Here is a 23,774-nt window from a genome sequence, read left to right on the forward strand (position 1 = left end):
GAAAGGCCTGAGGGCAGTTCGTGGCTCTGCCTCTTACAGGTGCCATCGCAGGGCCTCCTGTGACTGACGGGGCAGCTGTCTCAGCGAACAGTGCAGCACAATCAGCGAAGCCCCGCGCACGGGAGCTTCGACCCGGATCCCACGGCGCCCTGCCTGAGCAGTACAGCAATTTGGGGACTACGTATCCCAGGATGTAGCGGGCGCCCGTTCTCCCGGCAGCTCCCCGGCCGGCGGAGAGCTGCATGCTGGGAGCTGTAGTTTAGCGCGCGCGGAGGGCTGATCCACTGTGTCGCTGCCGGATGACGGCACCGGAAGCGGAAGTTGGGAGCGCTGTGCGCGTCCCTCGCGCGCCCCACGTGTCGCGCGGCGGTGGCCGGAGGACGGGCGTTCCGCCTCCGCGGCCCCGCCGGCCCTAGCATGGCCGACCTGTGCTTTCACCTGGCTGAGCCGCTGCAGCTGGTGGCGCGCAGGAACGAGAAGAGCGGCGCGGAGCTGAACAGATTCCTGAGCAAGCAGGTGAGTGGGCGGGGGCTGGAGGGCAGGGACTTCTTTCCTAGCCTCATCTCCCCACCGCGCCGCCGTGTCCTTGCTTGGGCTCTTGGCTGAAGCAGCCCTCTGCTACTTTATTCTTCTTCTTTATCCCTCTTCTTTTTCCCGCTCCTGCGTCGCCTCTGCTCCCCGTCAGGGCGTGTTCTGTCCGGCAAAGCTTCGGGATTTTCCAATCCCTCAGGATGGCTCAGTGGGAGAGTGGTAGTGGGGAACGGCAGTCGCGAGCCGCGTAGTGACGACGTCCCGTCCCGCAGCTGGGTGTTCTGCTGCCTGTGTTCACCTTAAACCAGCGTGCGGAGTGGGAACGGGACTGGATTTCCTGCGGGGTGTTTCCCTTATTGCCGCGGTGATGTTGAAGGCATGCACTTTGTTTAGTGGCTTTCACGCTTTAGCTCCACGAGCCGTGAATGGCATGCCTGCTTTTAACAGCACAGCTTGCCAGTGTCTTTGGTGCACCTCTGGAGGTGTAACGACAGGATAGCAGCACATCGGGTGCCGTGTTATTGATGCTATTCACGCCAGAGTTTCTGGAGACCCTAAGTAATATGCACGCATTGATTCAAAACCTGTTTTCTTTTGAGTGTCTGGAAAATCACACAGTCATTAAGGCTGGAAAAGAGCACCAAGATCACCTACTCCAACCATCAATCCATCAGCACATTCACTGACCGTGTTCCTCAGTGCCATACCTGTACGGTTCTTGAACACCCCCAAGGGCATTGACTCCACTACCTCCCTTGGCAGCCTGTGCCAGTGTAGCACCACTCTTTCTGAGAAGAAATTTTTGCTAATAACCAGCCTGAACCACCCCTGGCATAACTTAAGGCCTCTCATCCTATCGCTGTTATGTGGGGGGAGAGGCTGATCTCCACCTCATTCCAGCCTCCTTTAAGGTTGTTGTTAGAGTGCTATAAGAATGTCTGCCCGGTGCCTCCTCCAGACTGAAGAATCCCAGTTTCCTCAGCCTCTTATCATAAGACTTGTATTCCACTATTCCGGTTGTTTAAGAGTGAAAAGTAACCATATTTTTGCAAAACATTGACTTTTTCACTCCAAATTCTTGTCTGCTAGGTGAGAGTCTTTTATATGGATAACCAAAACTCTCTGATGGTGGAGAGGCAGCAGATAGATAGATGGCGTGGTGAACAGGGAGTAAGTTCTGGGACTGCTGGAGAACTTGAGCCCCTTCCTTTTCATAGGTGCACTGAGGGAGATGTGTGCTTTGAGTGTGAAATTTTCACCAGCTGGATCCTATGCAAAGAGTCTGGAAGAGCACCTTAATCAGCAGCGGCCCATCTTGTTGAAAACTGAATTTCATTTTCAAGCTTTGAAGCTACAGATTAAGGAGTACGTTATACTTAGTTTGCCCCTAGACAGCCATGGGCTCCAGTTATTTTACCTGATTTTCCTGTCAGTATGTAACATAGGAAACATTTATTCTGGAAATCTAGAGCCCTTTGCTATGTCTTCCTGGCCTTTCATTTATTCAGTATTCCACAAAGTGTTACTAATGAAACTTGCCCACAGCCTAAAAAACAATTTTTGAGATGCGTGATAAGGTGCTATGTATGCTGATGGAAGATCTTGTTTTAGTAGGATACAGAAATAGAGCCTTTTATGTAGAATATTAATATACTATTAACTCTGTAAGGGTACAGCAAATTTCTGTGTTGTTAATGAGGAAAATGGGACGAAAAGATCTCTAAAATGGTGTTTTTTTGTTTTTTTTGTTTTTAAATGACTTTCTATTTTAGAGTAAACTTATACCTAATATGCCACTGTACGTTTCTGTACCATCTAGAAAAAAATCAGCTTTAAAAAGTGTCAGAGTTTGCTTCTATGTATTTTAGGAGGTCTATTTGAATCCAGAACATCTTCATGTGTAGTATTCACGTGCAAATGGGCATACTTTTGGCTCTCTGTGGTGGTGTAATATCAATGGAGATGTTCATTATATGTGAAGAGTGAAGGAGTCCTAGGAAGGGAACAGTGCAAAAATATCCTCATTCCTTTATGTTCTTTACATGCCTCAGAGTTTTAAGCATTGCACAAATAATAGAAGATAAAATTTGGAAAAAAAAAAACAACCTTATGGTTGTTTTCTTTGTTTATTTTATGGAACCATCTGTGCCTTACATTCTATTTTACTATTTTAGCTGTGCATCATTTTGTCATTCTTTTCCAATTTAAGAGTGAAAACTGTATTAACAAGAGGTCCAACATTGTATTTATAGTCCTCCAATTTTAGGACTTTATGGCAAGATATGCCTTTGTTCCTTTATTTTTTAGACAGATGTAGAAAAATGAGGTGACCTGTGCTGATTTTTACCCAGTACTCAGTTACCATACTCAGAAAAATGTCCTGATAATTAAGGCAGACTACTGTTTCCTAAAATATAGCTTCAGCTTTTTGTTTGAAAGTTTAATTATGCTTACAAGATGTAGCATTATAAGTAAGGGAAGGTATTTTGCACTTTCTGCCCTGGTGTGGATTCTCATGCTCTGTTTCTAGTTTCAGAGAGCTGTTGTTTTTGTGAGACGGTATGTTACGATCTGTTAAAGAATACATTGGTAGAAAAAGTCAGAATGTTCTCACTGGTCTCAGTGGCCTGTGCTGCTGTGTTGAGCGTGGAGTGCTGGAGGAGGTGTAGGATAATTCTGCCTTATTTTGCAGGAAACTGAAGTTACCTTGTTTTCCTTGTGATACTGCACAACCCTCCTTTCATCTTGAAGCATATGACTTAGAAGAATGCAAGTTCTCTCCTTATCTTACTGAATTAGGGAGGAATACCTGAGAGCTGTGACCAGAGGGGAGGCTATCCTGTGGACTCAGGCTGTTCCCTGCTGTGATCCCTTCCTACTCTGGAGTTTTGGACTCAGCCAGTTCTTAATAAAGACTTCTCTACTCAGTGGGCAATCACGCAGTGCAGGTTGGCTTACTGCTGGGGGAGTAGTCAGGGGTCATCTTTAGTTCCAGGACTTGATTGTGTTTCTCCTTAGTGTTTGTTCTGTTAACAGTGCATGTGTTTATTGGATATTTGGTGGGAATGTTGTTTACAGTGCTTTTCGGGCAGAGTTACCATCCTAGACTCAAACACTAATACTGAACACTTGCAGATCAGCTGTCCTTTGCTACTGACTGAGAAAGTCATGTATTTCACAAAGCTACCTTTTATTATAAATCCCTCCAAATATTATGCTTTTCCGTGAGGTTTTTTTATTTATACTGAAAGGCTCCAGAATCAAATATACAATTTCTTTGTAGAATGAGAATGTTGCCACTGTGTGTTTTTTCTTTCTTTCCTTTATTCTGTATATCACTTTTGTATATCCTAGGGGTACTATAGATGATGATTAAAAAAAATCACTTGCTCTCACAAAATTTCTAATTGATTTGGCGCACAGTAGTCAAGTAATTAGAGAATATTACCAAATTAGATTGATCCATTACAGTTATTTGCTGCTTTATTGTTAATTGTTCCTTCTGTTTGATACTAAAAGCTCTGGTTAACGAATTAAGCACCCTATTGTGCCTTTTTTGGGTAGCCAAAGATGTGTTTGATTAGGAAGCAGAAGGTACTTGTTATTTACTTGTTATTAATCACTTGAGATTAATTTGATAGTTTTAATGTTTGTAATGTGTATTTCAGTTTCCCTGATTTCTTACATGCTGAATGAGTGAAGTCTTGCAGCTTGAATAAGTACCTACATATGCTAAGTGGATGTCAACTGTGGTAAAACCTTAGGAGATCACCTTTGGAAAGCAGCGTTCAGGAGCTCTTGTAGCAAATGATCCTATCTGCATGCACAGCAGCAGGTTTTACGCAACTAACAAAAGTCCAGAGCAGGCAGGAATTGACAGCACATGTTGCTAAAATGAGGCTATCTGAATTGCAGAGTGGAAGGAGGGTGGAGGGTGGAAGGTCAGTGTTGAGAGCAAAACCACTTTAGTGCAAATTCATGATCTTCATTTTTTCCTAAGTCAAAGCTGTATTATGTGCTAAACATCACCAAAGTGGAACGGCGTTTGGGTAATAGCATTATGTCAAAGGCCAGAGAAACTTAAGCTTAAATACACAAGAAACTGTGGTTCTTCGGTAACAAAGTTTGGAAGATTGTGTATGTTTTGGTGTTTTATTTTTCCCTACAGTAGATCAGAATCTATTCTGTGTATATTCTAAAGCCTAATGTTCTGCTTTGCATAAAGGAACATTTTTATACAAGAGTAAGAAAGAATCTCAACTTCAACTTGCAGATGTATGCTTTCTGTCATTATTCATCATAATGGCTTTTAATAGGAAAGTAATAACTAAACTTTTTTGAAAACTTGAATTTGTAATTTTTTATAATTCCTATTTAGTGGTGTCATTTTTCATGACACTCATCTTATTTCCAGTTTTTTAAGTATGGAGAGTTGTATCAAATAAGTTCTTCCACTGGTTGTTTTCTTCCTGTAGAGTTCACTATGAAACCTATATGAATAGTTCTGAAACTAAAAGTCTATATAATTTCCCTTTTTACCAGTTCCTTCTTTCTTTTTTTCCCTAGACTTGGACTCAACAGGATCGACAGTGCATCCTTGATACTCTAGCACTGTTATTACTGGATAAAGAATGCACTCTATTAATTGGCCGTCAGCTTCGTCCAGTCTTGCTGGACTTGTTGGAACGAAATGCAGTTGCCATTAAAGCCGGTGGCCAAATCAACCACGATCGGCATGAAAGGCTGTGCGTAGCCATGAGCAAGCTGGTTGCTGACCATCCTGATGTTTTGCCGTAAGTAAGATAGTGCTTCAGAGTGTGTGCTCGCCAGTATTCACTGGTGATGAGAGGTGTTGTTAGAATGCTTTGGCTTGTCTTTTGCAGTAACAAATGTCCTTTCAATTGAAAGAATGACTTACAAAACACAAGTTTTAAGCAGTGCTTCTTTAAATTCAATTATGAAGTAATATATCTAACATGACTTTTATCTTAGATCATTTGATCAGAATGAAAGTGAAACAGTTGACTTTATCTGCTGACAACCAAAATGTCTGTATTTAATTTAGATCTGTAGGCTGGTAGAATGGAAAGCCGCCTAAGAGTTAGTACTACTTTTTCAGTAAACAAGAGAAATCAGAGATTTTACCACAGTTGGCGCTGTTTCCCCTTACTAATCAATAATAATCTCTAATACACTAAAGCATCTGTAAGATGGTAGTTGAAGTGGTTATCTTTCCCAAGCATGGACAGAGTTAAATACAAGCCTCATTAACACTGTCATCAGTTACTGTTTCTGGACCTCTGAATTGAAACATTAGTGAGTATTTTCCTTTGCTCTGACTTAGATGTCTCTCTTTCTCTTTTTCTTTACAAAGATTTGCTTTAAGATATTTTAAGAACACATCACCAGTTTTTCAGAGGCTTTTCCTGGAGAGCTCAGATGCAAACACAGTCCGATATGGGCGCAGACGAATGAAGTTACGGGACCTCATGGAAGCATCATATAGATTTTTACAAAAGGAACAATCGGTTTTCCGGGAATTGTGGGACTGGAGTGTGTGTATTCCACTCCTAAGGAGTCATGACACTTTGGTCCGTTGGTAAGTTTAAAAATTTCAAATCTTTTCCGTAGAAAAGACAGCTGTACCTTGAATTCAGAAAGTATGGGAGTAAGAGTTTTGGCAAATATATCTGCCAGGATGACATGGCTGGGCTTATTCAGCCTGGAAAAGAGAAGACTGCAGGAAGACCATGCTGTAGCCTTTCACTATTTAAAGGAAGTTTATAAACATGAGGAAAAACAACTTTTTCATGGTTAAGTAGTAGTAGAATAAGGCAGAATGGTTTTAAAGGAAGATGTAGGTTAGAGGTCAGTAGTAACTTTTTTACTGAGTCAGTGGTGTCATGCTGAAATAGGTTGCCCAGGGAGGTTGTGAATACCCGCTCCTTGGAGGTATTTAAGGCCTCCAAGGAATGGGGCCCTGATCTAATATTTGATCTAGCAGCTGGCAACTCTGCCTGTGGCAGGGGGATTAGAACTTGATCCTTGAGGTCCCTTCCAAAACCCAAGCCATTCTACAATTCTATTATATTCTTGGAAAAATAAGTAGAATTACTAATTAATTTGTTGACAGATTTGTTGCTAACCTCATGAAGTTCAACAAGGCCAATTGCAAAGTCCTGCAGCTGGGTCAGAGCAACTCCAAGCACAGACACAGGTTGAACGGAGAATAGCTTGAGAGCAGCTCTTAGGAGAGGGATTTAGAAATGTTGGTTGATGAAAGATTCAACATGAGCTGGCAAAGTGGAGCCCAGAAGGCCAGCCGTATCCTGGGTTGCATCGGGGAGCATGACCAGCAAGTCAAGGGAGGTGATTCCACCCTCTCTACTGTGCTCTTGTGAAATCCTACCTGGAGTACTGCATACAGTTCTGGGGCTCCCAACTCAAGAATGACATGGAGCTGTTGGAGAGGGTCCAGAGGAGGGCCATAAAGAAGGTCAGAGGGCTGGAGCACCACTCCTACAAAGACAGGTTGAGCGAGTTGGGGCTTTCCAGCCTAGAGAAAACAAGGCTTCAAGGGGATCTTATGGCAGTCTTCCAGTATCTGGGGATCTGGGGAGGGACTTTTTGTAAGGGCATGTAGTGACAGGACAAGGGGAAATAGTTTTGAACTGGAAAAAGGTAAATTTAGATGTGATATTAGGAAGAAATTCCTTACTGTAAGGGTGATGAGACACTGGAACAGGTTGCCCAGCGAGGTTGTGGATGCCCATTTCCTGGAGGCATTCAAGGCCAGGCTTGATGGGGCTTTGAGCAGCCTGGTCTAGTGGGAGATGTCCCTGCCTATAACAGGGGGTTGGAGCTATATGATCTTAAAGATCCCTTCCAACTCAAACCATTCTATGATTCTTTTGTTGTGAGGCAGCTTTATGTTATTATGAAGCCAAGGGTATAGGAGTTGTTGTATTCTTTGGCACTGAGTCTTGAGTTCAGTGTATTATGGTTAATTTAGAAATAACATGAAATTGCAGATTTGAAGGGGTAATGTGATCATTTGAATGGGAAAATGGGCAGAAATAGTTGGGCAGGGAAAATGTAGTTTTCACTGTTTTATATGCTTACCTTCATTTGTTTAGGGAAGTCCCAGCTTCTACTGTATTTCTGTTTTTTCAGCATTCAGAGGAATGTTAGCTAGTCGATATGTTAATAATAGATTATATAATGACTGAATTTCTTTTCTCTGGAGAAATATATCGGAAAAAAATAATGTAAATTTGTAAAGAAAAAGTTATCTTCACGTTTTTCCAAAATTGGTATTTTGATTTGCAAGTAAGAGTTGTCAAGCTAAATGTTTTACAACTATAATTTGACATGTTTTGTTCTAAATATAATTTTTAGGTATACTTCAAACTGTCTAGCTCTGGTTACATGTATGAATGATGAACATAAATTGTCGTTCATGAAGAAGATCTTCAGTCCTGAGGAGCTGACACATTTCAGACTAAAGTAGGAACTTTTTCAATAATCAACAAAGTTGATTTGTTGATGACTTTCACTTGAATTAATATACATGAATGTGGATTTGACAGGTTACTAGAAGAATCTCAGGTGCAGAATGTGGAACAAGCCCTTGTTTTGGCCAACCCAGACTCCTCATTTTGGCAAAAGGAGAAAGAAGTGCAATATAAACAAGGTCATATTGTATCAGGTGACCTGTCTGCAAATGTAGTAGCTGTATGTGGTATTGTGCTGCCTAGACTAAAGCTTGTCTCTGAAGAACAGCAGGTATGTAACCCAGTGTTAAATCTGTACCTTTTTTTTTTTTTTTTAATGATTTCTTCTGCAATGAACTGACTTTATTCCTACTAAAATGTTATTGGGGTACTATGGATGATTTGTGTATCTGTTTTTTTGGTTTGGTTTGTTTTTTTTTTTGATGAATGCTGTAAGCTAGTTATACATGATATTGGAACTACAGAGAAATTTTGCTGTGGAATGAAACAATGAAAATATAATAAGGCTTCCAGTAGAAGGGGGACTACAGGAAAGCTGGGGAGGGACTTTTTATAAGAGTGGTAGTGACATGAGGGGAAATGATTCTAAACTGGAAGAGGGTAGATTTAGACTAGCTATTAGGAAGAAGTTTGCTGTGAAGGTAGTGAGATACAGGAACAGGTTGACCAGTGAGGTTGTGGATGCCCCCTCCCTTGGGTAACATCCAAGGCCAGGCTGGGTGGGGCTTTGAGCACACTGATATAGAGGGAGGTGTCCCTGCCTAAGCAGGGGCTTGGAACTAGATGAACTTAAAGGTCTTTTTCAATCCAAACCATTCTATGATTCTGTGATTCTGTTGATTCTGTCCTGTTGATCTCATCTTTGTAGCAGTACTTGAGAATATGCTGTAAGAGAAGTAGTGCTTTGTGCTATGCAGGGGTATTATCGATAACCTTACTCTGAAGTTACGTCCTTAAATGAAAACAAGGCTGCTCCTTACTCTTCTAGAGGGCAGAATTAAGGAATTAAGGAAGAACTTACTTGCTTTGAGTGAAGCATGATGCAGAATGTAGCGTAGTGCTTTAGTTTTAACAAAACCATCAAATGCAATAGTATGTTTAAGTAGCGTTTCTTCTGACTTATTTTTTCTTGAGATGCTATTAGTCTTGAACTGTTCAGGTTCTTTTTTGTAGCTGCAGTCAGTATTCTTGACTAGTTTTCTTATTAAGGCATAATTTTTGATTGTATTTGGCCTGAGTATTGTTACTTAGTTTTGTAACACATTTACAAATGAAGGGCGAAGAGGTAAATGAAGATTGCTAATATCCAAAATTCCCCGAGTAGCAGAATGAGAGAGTTTTTTCCTCCCATTTTTTTTTCTTTTACCCCTTTGCTTCTGTGATTTAATTTACTGCCTTTTAACTTTGTGCGTGTGCGTGTGCATGTGTGTGTGTGTGCGTATACATAGAATTGAGTACATGGTTTGCAGCAGGGAGAAACTTCTGGAACAGAGTCTTTGTGCTATATGCTGACATATTAGTGAGTGTAGAATGATTACAATATTTGGGGACATCTGTCATTGATGAATTAACCTTCAAGAAACTGTATCCATTGCAGTTTGAATGAAGCAAAAAGTTATTCCGAATTTAATTACCCAGCCCCCCACAATGTTTTGTGTTTAATGACCTGCTACTTTGGCCTGTGCAGCAAGAAGCAAATACAGCACATCAGTTTTTATGTTCGTGTGTAACCTGAATCTAACTGCTATTTGATTTTATTTTTTTAATTGGGATCCATTCTGGTGACTTAATTTCATTTGTATTACAACTTGTACTTGATTGACATGAATGTGATAATTGAATAGTTACTGTGTCTGCTGACAATTTAGTGTGAACTCCCTTTGGGAACAAATTGTACATATACTAAATTAAGTGTTTTACCTATAATAGGTTTTTGATGAAGTCTATTTTAATATCTGTCATTAAATACAGTCTTCATAGTCCACAAATCTAGGAAGTTTAATTTTAGTTGATGTGTGTTGACAGATTTGTAGGCTAAAATTTTCTGATAATCATACTTGCTTTCATAACTGTTCTGTGTAGTAAAACCTGTATATAAAAAAAAGCTATTTCAGTATAGTAACTCAAATTTTGTTTTAACAGGAAAATACCACCAGCCATTTTGTTTTGGTTGAATCTGCCTGCACAAATCTTCAAAACCTTGCTATTGCTGTAGCATTTCAGAGTCCTGTTTTATTGGAGGGACCAATAGGATGTGGCAAGACTACTTTAATTGAATATTTAGCAGCTGTTACAGGAAGAACAAAGCCTCCTCATATTTTGAAAGTCCAACTTGGGGATCAAACTGATAGCAAGGTAACTGATGACATTGTTTTGTGATAGGATGATCAGACATTATTTTTAAAGTATGGACTGGCTTTTCTAATAAGATAACATATAAATTTTTTGCTAAGACCTCACAACCTTCAGCTTCTTACGGTATTGTTCTGGCTATTGTTGAGAACAATAGGTTTGAAGAAAAATCAGTTCACCTTCATTATTATTTAAATTCTCCACATAATTGTGCATTAACCATTCTGTTTTAAGCATGTGTTTGTCAGGGTTTTTCCTGTGTTTCCTGTGTTATGCTGTTGATTTTCTCCATTAGTTACAGTAGCATGCTATGTACATAGACATCTAATTACCTGGTTCATGTTTGTTACTGCGCTTCAGTTATATTATTGTAGATGTGGAGGAATGAAACTTTTTTTTCTTGAAGTGTAATGATGGACCCATATTACTAAGATTGACAGATAGTGTTATTTGTATCCCAGTTTTGGTCATTTTCACTTTAAATTATGAAGGCATGTAATGAACAGCTCTCTAATTTACCACTTGTTTCTGTCATAGACGCTGCTTGGTATGTATCGTTGTACAGATGTCCCAGGGGAGTTTGTTTGGCAACCTGGAACTTTGACACAAGCTGTTACCAAGGGTCATTGGATACTTCTGGAAGATATTGATTATGCTCCTCTGGATGTGGTATGTAGGTTCTTGTTCACTATAAAGTGTTTGTTTTAAAGCTGTAATAGCAATTTTTGGATTCCAGTCACTGCAAGTTCTGTGGCAATTCAGTGAAAATAAAGCTTCTTCAACAGAGGTTAAAAAAACTGGCCTGGCTTTATTCAAAGATAGTTACACTGCAATTGTTGTCACTGCTTTAGAGCAGTCATAACATTGCCCCTGATTTCACTCTGAAGAATTGCAGTTATGCTGGTGATGAGCTATGCCTCTTTTAAATACTGTTCCAGTGTTTGAAAACAAATGTGACTCCAAAAACCACAGAATATCAAAGTCACTGTATTAGGTTGCTGTTAATAGTAAGATTTTTTTCTAGAATCTTTTTTAAAAATAAATTTTTTCTGTTGGTCCATATTTCTTTCCTCTAGCTTGGATATTAAAAATATACTGTTATATTAAGCACTGTGGATTTTAATTGATTTGATTTGTATTCAAATTCAGAGCTGGTACTTGTTAGAAATGTCATCCTTCTTCTAAATAACAGTTGCAGAAATCCTATCTCTTGCAGAAACGATGTTGTTTTGCTGTATTGGCCTACTGGACATTCTGCAAATAGTTTTTTTTCTTCTACATGTTTTGTAAAGCATCCTTTATGCAATTAACCAACCTGATGTCTTGCTTATTGGGTTCCAAGCTTAGAAAGTATAGAGAATTTATGGAAACACCTAGAAACATCACATATGTGTATTACACACTTTTTAGTTGTCAGAGGCTCCTGCAGTTCTTTGCTACTGTGGACTCAGCACACACTGCACTCATAAACATGCCCTGAGTAGTGTTCTGCATTCATTTCTCTTTTTCTTCTGGTCTCCCCTGCAGGCATCCCATCTTTTTTTTTTTTTTTTTTAATATCAAAGTCTCCATGCTTGCCTTCCTCCCTGCTGAAGGAGTGTTGTGGAGCTACCTCCCTTTTCTTTCATTCCACCATTATTACTGTCCTTTTGCATGGAAGGATAGATTCTTTAATTACATACCTTATTCTCCTGGAGAGTAGCAGATATACACTACAACAGTGTTAATGTTTTAGAATGATATCTTTGAGATTAGTATTATCTTCGTTCAGGTAGATAAAGTAAACAAGCCTTCTGACACTTCTGAGAACAAGGTCAGTCATTAGACAACTCCAAACCTTTAGTTTTAGTTTGGATTTGCAGTGAAAACTGTCATTTCCATCCTCATGTTAAACCTGAGGAGATAGATTGTAGGGAGGAAATCGTACCTGAGACTTCAATTACTGAATAAAACTAGTTTAGACTCATTGATTCCTGTTAGTGTTACTTAAAAGTTCAGTCTGCAGGAAAAGGTGTTGTTGTCAATGTAGTGAGGCTCACTGGATAAGCATTCCATGTGTGGATTGAGTGTGACTGGCTAGGATGTTTGTTAATGTTTCCCCATCCAAGAAAAGAATGCTTCATAGAGTTTCTTTTCTTCTCCAGATCTCTGTCCTGATTCCTCTTTTGGAAAAAAAGGAGTTGCTAATTCCTGGTCGTGGTGACTGCTTGAAAGTAGCATCGGGATTCCAGTTTTTTGCAACCAGGAGGTAAGCATGTAAATTTAAATGAGTTAATACGAATTGTCATATTTTTAAGACAAAGACAGCAAGTTTAAAAGTTGGTCTGAGTGTTCTAGCAATTTCCAATTATAAGGGGATAGAAGCTATGGAAGTTGTGAAAGGGACTTTTTCCATTTTAAAGGAATATTACTGGGTAGAACCAGTCTTTGAATAGAAAAACCGCTTCAACAAAGCTAAAGGTATAAAACTTCTGGAGAAAAAAAACCTATTAAATCAATTCCACCCCATAACAAAATACTATTGTGTGAAGAATGTTTATGACTGATACTCACAAGGTATCTTGTCTCCGTATGTTGCATATGATAGATTGAACTTAATGTCAGTAATCTCTGTGCAGGTTTCTTTAAAAAGATTTTACAGTAGAGGAAAAAAAACAGTGATAAAAGAACAAGTGATTTGGAAAGCAGAGAAAGGCAAAGTGTGCATGATAGTACAATGACAAATGAAGGGTAAACAGAATCACAGAATGGACTGGGTTGAAAAGGACCACAGTGACCATCTACTTTCAATGCCTTTGCTCTGGGCAGGATCACCAACCACCAGACCAGACTGCCCAGGGCCACATCCAACTTGGCCTTGAATGCCTCCAGGGATGGGGCATCTATAACCTCCTTGGGCAACCTGTTCCAGTGCTTCACCACCCTCTGTGAAAAACCTCCAGCTAATATCTAACTTAAAATCTCCACTGTCTCAATTTAAAACCATTCCTCCTTGTTCTATCACTACTGACCTATGTAAACAGTTGTTCCCGCTCCTGTTTATGGGAGGCCACAATGAGGTCTCCCCAGAGCCTTCTCTTCTCCAAGCTAAACAATCCCAGTTCCCTCAACCTTTCCTCACAGGAGAGGTGCTCCAGCCCTCTGATCATCTTAGCAGCTCTCCTCTGGACAGGCTTTAAGGGCTCCACATCCTTCCTGTACTGGGGGCCCCAGGCCTGGATGCAGTACTCCAGATGGGGCCTCATAAGAGCCAAGTAGAAGGGGACAATCACCTCCCTCTCCCTGCTGGCCACCCCTTTTTTAATGCAGCCCAGAACACAGTTGACCTTCTGGGCTGCAAGCGCATACTGCTGGCTCATGTCTAGCTTCTCGTCCACCAGGACCCCCAAGTCCTTCTCTGCAGGGCTGCTCTCAAGGAGATCTTCCTCCAGTTTGTATAAATACTTTGATTGCTCCTATCCAGTTGCAGCATCCTGCACTTGGCTTTGTTGAACCTGATTACATTCACGTGGACCCACTTCTCCAGCCTGTCCAAGTCCCTCTGGATGGCTTCCCTTCCTTCCAGTGTATCAACTGCACCACTCAGCGTGGTGTCATCCGCAAACTTGCTGAGGGTGCACTCGATGTCATCATCCACGTTATTGATAAAGCTGTTGAAGAGCACCAGTCCCAAGACCAGCCTTGGGGGACTCTGCTTGTGACTGGCCTCCACCCTGACACAGAACCGTTGATCACAACCCTTTGGCTGTCACCAACTATAGGCATACATGTTAGCCTGTTGCAGCAGTGTTTAGTGTGTTCTCCTCACTGAAAATAATGAATTCTTTACTAAAACACAACATGTGCATTTCTTCATGTTATTTTTATTTAGAGTGTTCAGTTGTGGCGGAGGTTGGTACAGACAGCAAAGCAGCCATGCTGCTCTTTTGGACAAGTATTGGACCAAAATACATATGGATAACATGAACAAAATAGAACTCAAGGAGGTATGATATGTTTTGCTCTATTGTGGCATATAAAGATGTTTTATTTAAGGATGGTAGATGATTTTCAGTTATAAATTGGATCCTTACCTTTCTCTGCAAGTTCAGCAATACACATACCCCTATGACTTCAGAATTCTGTCAATTTTGAAGTAAATGATGAGTTTGATAGGAAAATAAGAAGTTAATTGTACATAGATTGTTGGAATTTTGCTTGGAATGGATCTAAGAATCAAATTACTTTGCCTTTTTGTGGCCCACAGAGATTTTAAAAAATGAGGGGAGTAGAGGGGAGGGGCTAAATAGTTGCTAAGTTATCAACTACAAACGTTTCTAATAACATCTTTTGTTATAATTTCTAAGGAATTTTTTTTGCTTAGTTTAGTCCATCCGCAAATTAATTGCCCAGGACTTACATGAAATAGAATTCTCTAAACAGTTTTCTTTGAGCTTAAAACATTTGAATTGTAAAAGAGCCATACTGAAGTGAAAAGAGGGTGAATTATCTCTATCAGAAAATTTGAAAGAAACTTATGAGTGATCTTAAAGTATCAGTGTGTTTTCCTATTTTGTTGTTTACCAGCTAATTATTAATAATGGGACAAGAGCAGTACCTTCTGCTGTCCTGGCCAGTCTTAGAAGTCTGTTTGACAGGGGAATATCAGTACTGGTTCCTGGCTTGTATTTATGAAAAGCTCATTTGTGGAAGCAGTGATTTTGATTGGCAGGCTTTAGCAGAGAGCTGAACTGAAAGGAAATTAGAGAAGAAAACTTAGTCCCTTGTGTATCTTAATCAGAGCAGTGAATAGATAACTTGATGCTCAAAAAAGTTGTCATAAAGTGGAACAGGAGAGAAGACTCTCTGTGACAATTTTTAAAATTGTTTCTTTATGACTTGAGTTTATAGATAGAGTGGAATGTACTTTCATTCCTTCTGTTGGTATTTCTGCAAGATATTAAATGAGTTGCAGTAGAGTTTAATGAGCATAATTCTCTTGGCATGCAAATTGACATCTTAAAAATCACGACTTAAATTTGCTTAAGAAGAGAGATTATAAAGGACTGGTTTTGTGCAGCTTGCTGCCTCGAGTGTTCGTTCCTGTTGGACTGCATCCTCTTGAAATTTGCCAGGCTGATTCCTTCCAGTGATTAAGATTTGCTTTTTCTTTCTCTTTTTCTTTTTTTTGCCATTTTTTTTTTTCTTTTCTTTTTCTGCTTTCAGATTCTTCAAAGCAGATACCCCAACCTTGCTCTTGTAACTGATCACTTGCTAGACATCTTCATTCACCTTACGGGAGAGAAATATCAGGCATCAGAAAACACTGATTGTGATTCCAGGCCCATATCAGAAGATGCATCAGAATCAAGATCAGAAAATAAGAAACCAAATCTGGAAGGACGAGAACTTTCTCTAAGGTTGTGTATTCTTATAAATTTATTAGGAAGAAATTCATCAGCTGTCTGTGGTGTTCAGGTGTTCATGTTTTTGAACTTTTTTTTCTTATAACATTGTTAGAAATTCAAATAATTAAACTGAAAATGGGAAGAGTCGGTTTTGAATTATAATATTATGTTTACTGTATCTTGAAAAAGAAAATTGCAAATTATTTCCTTTACCTTCCTATTATACTTGAAAAGATTTTGTTGTTGATGATGATCTGATATCTGTAAAGTAGTTCTTGATACTTTTCTGAGTGAATAGCATGCTGGTTTTCATGTTTTCAGCTTCATAATTGATCACAATAATGGTTTAACGGAATACGTATTATCTATTTCCAAGTAACCTTTTAGAAGGCAATAGTGTTTGTCTTTATTTGCTCATCTATCCCTCTGAATATAGCACCCTTTTTTGTGTGTGCCTTCCTGTGTACAACTTAAATAATAACTAATGCCAGATGACATTATGAACTAAGCTGAACATGAGAAAAGATGCTGTGAATTTTGACTAAATGTTTTCCTTTTTAGAGACTTACTGAATTGGTGCAGCAGAATTGCTTACAACTTTGACAGCTCTTCCTCAACCACAGCAGTGAATATTTTTCAGGAGGTGCGGTAAGATTGGGAAATTGCTTTCCCAAATTGCGTCACAAATCTTAAAAAATTCCGTTTGGGAATGTGAGACAGAAATTTATATTTAAATATTTATTTATATTCCTCAGAAGCAATTCTTCAGAACCATGATTGGGATGTTTGTGTTCTGTGTTAGAAGTTTTTCTTGTTATTAGGAAAGCTGTTTGCGTTAAGGTGCTGGAAACCAATCCAGACTTACTGCTGCCATGCAGAAAGCGTGATGCAGCAGTTTCAACTGATGTGAGCTGAGATTGGAAATGACTGAGGAAATTTTATTTTTGTTTCATTCACTTGTGTTGCACATTGTGTATCCAATAAGAATAAGGCTCTAGGCTTAGATGAGGGAGTATTTAAAATACTAGATGTTCTTGATGTTTGCTACTTGTTGCTCAGGAGCTGTGTTTATTCCCATACCTCACTGAAGATGTCTTAGAGAGAGAGTAAATGTAAAATGGATTTATAAGAAATGCTTCCAAAATTAGAGCTAAAATATGAAATAAAGGATATAACAGTATAGATACATTCAAAACTAGATCTGGAAGCTGGATTTATTATAAGGAACATAATCTCCTCTTTTCTACGAAGACGCTGCATTGCTTATCGTTTGGTATCATGTCTGCGCAGTGGTGGGAGCTTGTGTCTAGAAACAGTGCTCAAAAATACTAAGGGTTGTTTCTTTGTTTATGTTGGGATAGATTTACATGGCATATAATAGCTGAAGTGCATTTCTAGATCATTTAAAAATAGCTTCTCTTTTTAAAGTACCCCTCCTTTGTATTTATGCTTTGGAGATGTAAGATTTTACTTTTCAGTTCTTCACTGTTTAGTTAATGAGGCACTAGTATGCTGCTGCTGCTAAATAAATACACTTTAGGTAATGTGTATATTGAGGAGTATATCACTTAGTGATGTCCATGGGCATACAGAGTCAGTATTTGGGTCTATTCATAGAAGCAGTGGAGCTGTGGTTCTTCTGATGATACAGCTGGTATCGAATCCATGACATGCATTGGCATAACACACATCCATAGGTGTGTTAGTTGCACAGTGTGTTAAGTGTTACTTGTCTGAATTTACTGAATACCAAGAGTGCTTACTCCCTTCAGTTCCTCTCTCCCAGGTTAGTTCTGGCTGATGTGCTGTGTTCTGTGACAGTAGCCCAGCTCAGTGGTGGAGCTTCTTGGCCTTTCTGTTTCGATCTGAGCTGGATCCCACTGATAGCTGTCAGCTCTGTAATTTTGTATTCTTCATGTGACTTAGTATCCGAATCTCTCAGTAGGAGTAGATACTTAAATTTGTAGAATAATTTTAAGATTCATTTTTCTTTAGTGTGAGGCATCCTTCCTACTTCTTTTCTATATTGAGAATTTTTCAGGTACTCATCAGTCAGATGCCTTCCTAAGATATAGGATCTTGCAGCTTTATTTTTTCTTCACTTTGCTCCAGTCATCTAAAAATAGCTTTTGTTACTGGATATTGAAATATTCAGAAAAAAAACACTACATTATAGAGTTCAAAACTTCCTATTTCATCCCTTTGAACTCCAGTTAAATAATTGTATTTAATTTGTCTGGGTTGATTCAGCGTCATATAAATTAAGATAGTTCTTCTCATATAATGTAAAATTTGTATTGAAAAAGTTGTTTTGTCTTCCTCTTCACAGGCACTGGACTGTTTCACAGCTATGCTGTCCAACCAAGGAAGCAGACTGAAAATGGCAAAAGTTATTGGCAGTAAACTAAATATTTCCAAGAAGAAGGTATACTGAGCTATAATTAATTCGACATTTATCAGTATTTGTCTATAAAAAGATTTATTTTTTTTTTTTAGTAATTAATTTCAATGTACTGTTCTAATGTTTTCCTTGAAGGTTATACCCATCTCTCTAACCTGCACACAGAGGTAGAAAGTTGTTCTTATTTCTTATTAGCTGTTTTGTTTTCAGCTGGTTTGTCTCTGAAAGTTTCAGTGAACCTATTGCAGAGCACATTGCAAATCACTTCATGCAAAAGGAGCATGACAGCTGCAAAAGTGCAGTTATGTATGCATATAACACTGTGTAAAGGTTTTTGTTTTGCTTCTGTGTGTGGCTCCTCCTCAAGCCCCAGTCATTACAGTGAACTTCAGTCGCTTACTTGAAGAGTCTAGAGAGAAGCATGTTCTTCCTTACTACTTAATCTGTAATTGTCTATTCCAAAGCTAGAGATACTCCTCTGTAAAGTAGTAGTGTGTGATGTTAGAAGAATTAATCACACAACACTCCTCCTTCCCCATGGGACGAAAGGGAAGGTGAGTAGGAAGAGGGAAGAAACTCAGTTTATTAAATTTATTAAAAGGACTGTGACATAGTACAGAATAATTAAGAGTAATAAATCAAAAGAAAGCAGAAATAAAACCACAGGGCAGTCAGTGTGAGTCTTTATGGGCAGACCCTCCTTGGCTCACCTCCCAAAAAAGTCGAGAGTTTATCCCCAGTCACCCAGAACTGGAAATCTTCTGGAGGAAAATGCAGTACAACTCAGTGTGTCTTCCTCATGGAGAGCCAGAAGTCATGTGAAGCTGCTAGAGAAACCAGGAAATGCAGCTTCAGTGCACTGTGCCTCTGCACCCAGTCAACCTGTTGTATGATGCCATGATATGGGAATACTGATAAAACCAGGACAGTATCCACCCCTTATTCCATATCAGTACATCATGCTTAAATTGTACAACACAAATATACACACATACAAATCATAACAACGATTAGCGTTACATATGTATATACATATGACTGCTTTGTCAGATATTTCTGACCATACAAATTTGACTGTGAAGAAAATTCTCTTTTGTTACTTCAGCATGGAAAAACTTTCCAGCTGGGGGAACAGATGGATCCCTGAAACTCTTCTGTTTGTTCTTTTCTTCCATTGTTTGATAACAGGAATGTGTTGTCCTCTGTAACCATTCTTGATTACAGAGAGGTGTTCCTCGTGTTTTTATTTTATCTTTTTTTTATCTTGAGGGAGTTTGTTTTTTGATTTGTTAACTGTCCTCAGGTTAAAGTTTGTGTAGTCGAGCTATTATAGTAAACACAGTAGCATAATGGCATAAAACTCATTACCAAGCATTAAATGGGGAGGCATTGTTTATGCAGTAGATAATATCCTTCAGGATTTTAGGTGGTAAATTTGTAATAATCCATAAAATATTTGCACATTAATACTAAGAGTATGGCAGGGGTGTTTTCAGCATTATGTTGCTGCAATGTTGCTATTCGAAATCTTGATGCTCTCTTCACAGGTAGAGTTCTTTTGTGAACTCTTCAAACCAGAAATTTTAGTACGGGAGCAAGAAGTTTCTGTGGGAAGAGTGCATCTCATGAAGAAACAAAGCCCGGCTCTTACTGTAAAAAGGTAGAATATCTTGCACTTTTGCATTGGAATAGAATATTTTGGAAATCACATAATTAAAAAACGCAAATCAAATAATCTCATTCAAATAGAAAAAATGTGACGAGATTTCTCTTGTAATCTGAGTTTTACTCTGTGCGTCTTTAAGACTGTCTGTGTCGTAATTCTGGCTGCCAAAGCATGGGGATTTTCAGATTCTTTCATACAAAAGTTTCTTCAAAGCTTTTTTGGATCTGTGGTTGTTGTAGTTAGATTTTGATGACTCTTTTATTTGTGAAGGGAGATCTTAGGGAAGTAAGTATCTTATGTAATGCTTATCTAGATATCTTGGAATTTTTTCCAAATCTCTTTTCTAAATCAACAATAATAATCCTGAAAAATAAGATTGGTAAAATTGAAATAAGCTCCTAGATAAGTCTTGGCTTTGAATGACTTCCTTTATTTTGTCAGAACAAAGCAAACTTTTGCTGCCACCCGACCATCTGCAGTACTGATTGAGCAGCTTGCAGTTTGTGTTGTCAAAGGAGAGCCTGTGCTCTTGGTTGGTGAAACAGGAACTGGTAAAACCTCAACTGTTCAATACCTCGCTCATGTTACAGGTAAATGCAATGTGGGCACCAACTTGTGCAAAGGTTATTTAAGAAACAAAACACAGAAACAAGTTGATGTGCTTTCTGTTTCTTTTCTAAGGACACCATCTGAGGGTTGTCAACATGAACCAACAGAGTGACACCGCAGATCTGCTAGGGGGGTGAGTTGTTGATTACTGTTAGGTGTGTTTTGCACAACAAATAGGCAGTATAAGAACCACCTTCTTGTGCAAGCATTGTTGTATTGTCAAAGAATTGTTTCAGATGCAGCCCGGTTTCATGGTTTCCTAAGATATTTATAATACTTTTTGCATGCTGAACCCTTGCTTTCCTTGCTGTAGAACACAGGCACTGTAACTGAAATGTATGCATTTATATGATGAAGTAATTTAAAAGCAGAACCCAAGGTTGCTTTAAAAACAGCTAAACTGTTCAGTATAAGTCTGATAAAATATGCACTTGGCATATTAATAGTGGCAGAACTGTTTCATTTACTAGTGCCATTTTGTCTTTTTTAAATTGGTTTTATAAAGTAATTTAGATAAGTGCTTTTTTTTTTTCCAGTTATTATTTTAGTGGAAAATAAACTTTGTAAGCCTGGCTTCTTCAATGCATAATCTTGTTTCAGTGAGTGCTTTTGTGTTAGTACACGTTTGTTTGTCATAGTCACAAAGGAGCAGGGACTAACAAATAATTACTCTTTTCTTTCTTTTCAGTTATAAGCCTGTGGATAACAAGTTGATCTGGCTACCTCTGCGAGAGTCTTTTGAAGAGCTCTTCTACCAAACATTTTCTAGAAAGAAAAATCAGACATTCCTGGGCCATATTCAGACCTGCTACAGGCAGAAACGTTGGCATGATCTACTAAAACTAATGCAACATATTCATAAATCTGCTATTAATAAAGGAGCAAAAGAAAGTGCATCTGGTGAGAATTTAGGCTGATTGAATGCAGATCATTAGTGGTGAACCATTACAGACAGTAGACAAGTAGTGGTGAAGTTTTTGTTCAATGATTGTCTCTTTATTCTGTCCTTTCTTCTGGTTTTGAAAAACACAATCTCTTATCTATAGCAAAATATGCAAAATACTGTTAGGATAGTCTTTTTTTCCTAACTGATCACTGCTGTCTGCTATGTCTAACAGTGAAGATTGTTTTAATCATGGTGCTCTTGACATTTGATCTCTATTCAGCGTGCTTCTTGTTTGCTGTGTTGGTGAACAGTCCTAGTTGTTTATCTGTCATTCTGGCAAATGGATACCTTCATACTTTCTCTCAGACCTGGAGTCTTAACAAGTCTCAACAAGTATCACCTATTTTAAAAGCAGAAAAAGCCTTTAGTAATGACTTTAAAAGCTTTCTAGAAGCTTGTTGATGACTTGATTTCACTGCCTGTTATGTGGACTTGACAAGTGCTTTACTTTGATTTATTGTTGTTGTCTATAAGTAACATTTTTTTCCTCTTTTATACTTGGCAACAAATTTGGGATAGAGGCAATACTGATAGTTGCCTTTCACGAAGTGGTTTCTGGTCCTAGATCTAATGAGTGAAATTGTAGCTTTCTTTCAGAATGGGCCAAGTGAAATTACTTATGAACCTCTTCTCCCTCTTTCTTTTACCTGATTCTTTTGAAGATACAGTTATAAAATTAAATGTACACAACTATCAGAGAAGATGAGAACGTAAGATCTACTCCGTGTTTCAAGCAGCTTGATAGTATGATAGATGTGGATGTGGCGTTAAGAATTCAGTGGTGGGACACAGTACATCAGGCTTGTGGTTGGACTTGATGACCTTTAAGGTCTTTTTTAACCTAAATGATTCAGTGATTCTATAAAATATTTTAAACACTTTTGTCCTATTCTATTGCTGCAAACATAAATTTTGTTTTCCTTACAGGCTCACCATTGAAGGAGAAGTGGGAGGCATTTGGTCTTAAACTGAATCACGCTCATCAACAGATGAAGATGACAGAAAATGCACTTCTCTTTGCTTTTGTAGAGGTATTTAGAGTTTTACATTTTGATGCTGGGAAAAATGAGGAGGACTGTTAATGAAACAGTGTGATCAGTATTATATAAATAACTTCCTGGCAGGATTCTTAATGTGAAGTAAAACTTGTAGTGAAGTAAAAGCGTGTAGTTTCCCAACGACTGTGTGTAACAGAGTGACCTACTTCAGAGGGCTGGTATTTAGATGGAGGGAGGAGAAAAGAGTGGTGGTAGCAAGCTAATTTAATGCTGTGTAATAAGGATTAGGACTGTATGATAAAAGGTTGCTGACAGTACAGCATATCATGTTTTCAAATTGATAAGATTACAAAATACATCTTGACCAATTTCCAGTAGGATATCTTCATGCATATGGGTTCCATTGAAGTATTTAATAAGAAGAATGTGTACTGTGCATGTATCTGGAAGTGATTTGTGTAAGGTTTCAAACTCACGGTATTATAGTCTAATGACACTGTGTGTGGTAGGGGAAACTAATGTTTTATGTATAGCTGTACTTTGTCATCCTGTTAGTCTGAGTATGCTTTCAAATTTTATAAAATCATCAGTTCTCTTTCTGAAGAGGACTATATAAATAAATGGGGAATGTTTGAATGAGTACAGTTTCATTTAATAAAGTCTAGTTCACTGAGAAATGTAATGCTGATTTCTTTAGATGAACTGTCTAATGAGTGTTGTCAGTGGAGCTTTTGCACCACAGTGATGAGTGTTGCTGACAGGCAACACTGTAAAAAAGAAAGCCTAGTTTAGTTATAAAGGAGCAGATCTAAATGGTGAAAATCGTTTGGCTTTTATGACTTAGAAAATAATTGCTGTTGTTGAGGGAGATTAGTAAAACCGCAATGGCTGTAAAAAGATCTGGGACTGCCTTTTTGTCTAGTGAACCCATAGACTGAAGTACAAGTATTTCCTGTATGCAGATGATATATCACTGCTGGTGATGTGAGTAACAGATTGATCTTATTTTTAGGGTACTCTGGCACAAGCAGTAAAAAAAGGAGAGTGGATTTTATTGGATGAGATTAACTTGGCTCCAGCAGAGATGTTAGAGTGTCTGAGTGGTTTATTGGAAGGATCATCTGGGTCGCTGGTGTTACTAGACAGAGGAGACACAGGTACTGTTTCTGTGCTTTGCACTGTGTTTTTCTGTCCAATCTGCTGAATTCACAATCCTAAATAAATAACAAACATTTACCATTATAGTGAATCTATGCAGAGGAGAATGTGTTCTTTCTGTACTTCACATTTGTATGCAAGAAGTGGGAGTTTAATTCACTGCATCCCAGGAGACTTCAGATAACATATTGTTGTAGCTTTTGCCTATTTGG

General features: G+C 38.7%; 1 protein-coding gene across 2 annotated transcripts in view; it reads left to right on the plus strand.

The window, feature by feature from the left end:
* The first annotated feature begins 297 nt into the window (after window positions 1-297).
* MDN1 (midasin AAA ATPase 1) overlaps window positions 298-23,774 on the plus strand; it is a 93,740-nt gene continuing 70,263 nt past the window's right edge. For both annotated transcript variants that reach the window (XM_010707625.4, XM_085217646.1), the window contains exons 1-18: window positions 298-516; window positions 5,098-5,324; window positions 5,906-6,130; window positions 7,930-8,037; window positions 8,121-8,316; window positions 10,188-10,400; window positions 10,935-11,066; window positions 12,542-12,645; window positions 14,269-14,383; window positions 15,603-15,796; window positions 16,346-16,427; window positions 18,114-18,209; window positions 19,733-19,845; window positions 20,293-20,441; window positions 20,533-20,593; window positions 21,149-21,360; window positions 22,334-22,437; window positions 23,417-23,561. In XM_010707625.4, the coding sequence (XP_010705927.3) occupies window positions 418-516; window positions 5,098-5,324; window positions 5,906-6,130; window positions 7,930-8,037; window positions 8,121-8,316; window positions 10,188-10,400; window positions 10,935-11,066; window positions 12,542-12,645; window positions 14,269-14,383; window positions 15,603-15,796; window positions 16,346-16,427; window positions 18,114-18,209; window positions 19,733-19,845; window positions 20,293-20,441; window positions 20,533-20,593; window positions 21,149-21,360; window positions 22,334-22,437; window positions 23,417-23,561 (2,575 nt within the window). In that variant the 5' untranslated portion in view covers window positions 298-417. The remainder of the gene's footprint in view (window positions 517-5,097; window positions 5,325-5,905; window positions 6,131-7,929; window positions 8,038-8,120; window positions 8,317-10,187; window positions 10,401-10,934; window positions 11,067-12,541; window positions 12,646-14,268; window positions 14,384-15,602; window positions 15,797-16,345; window positions 16,428-18,113; window positions 18,210-19,732; window positions 19,846-20,292; window positions 20,442-20,532; window positions 20,594-21,148; window positions 21,361-22,333; window positions 22,438-23,416; window positions 23,562-23,774) is intronic.

The sequence above is a fragment of the Meleagris gallopavo genome, chromosome 2 (genome assembly GCF_905368555.1).
Source record: "Meleagris gallopavo chromosome 2, MGAL_WU_HG_1.1, whole genome shotgun sequence".
NCBI classification, from domain to species: domain Eukaryota; kingdom Metazoa; phylum Chordata; class Aves; order Galliformes; family Phasianidae; genus Meleagris; species Meleagris gallopavo.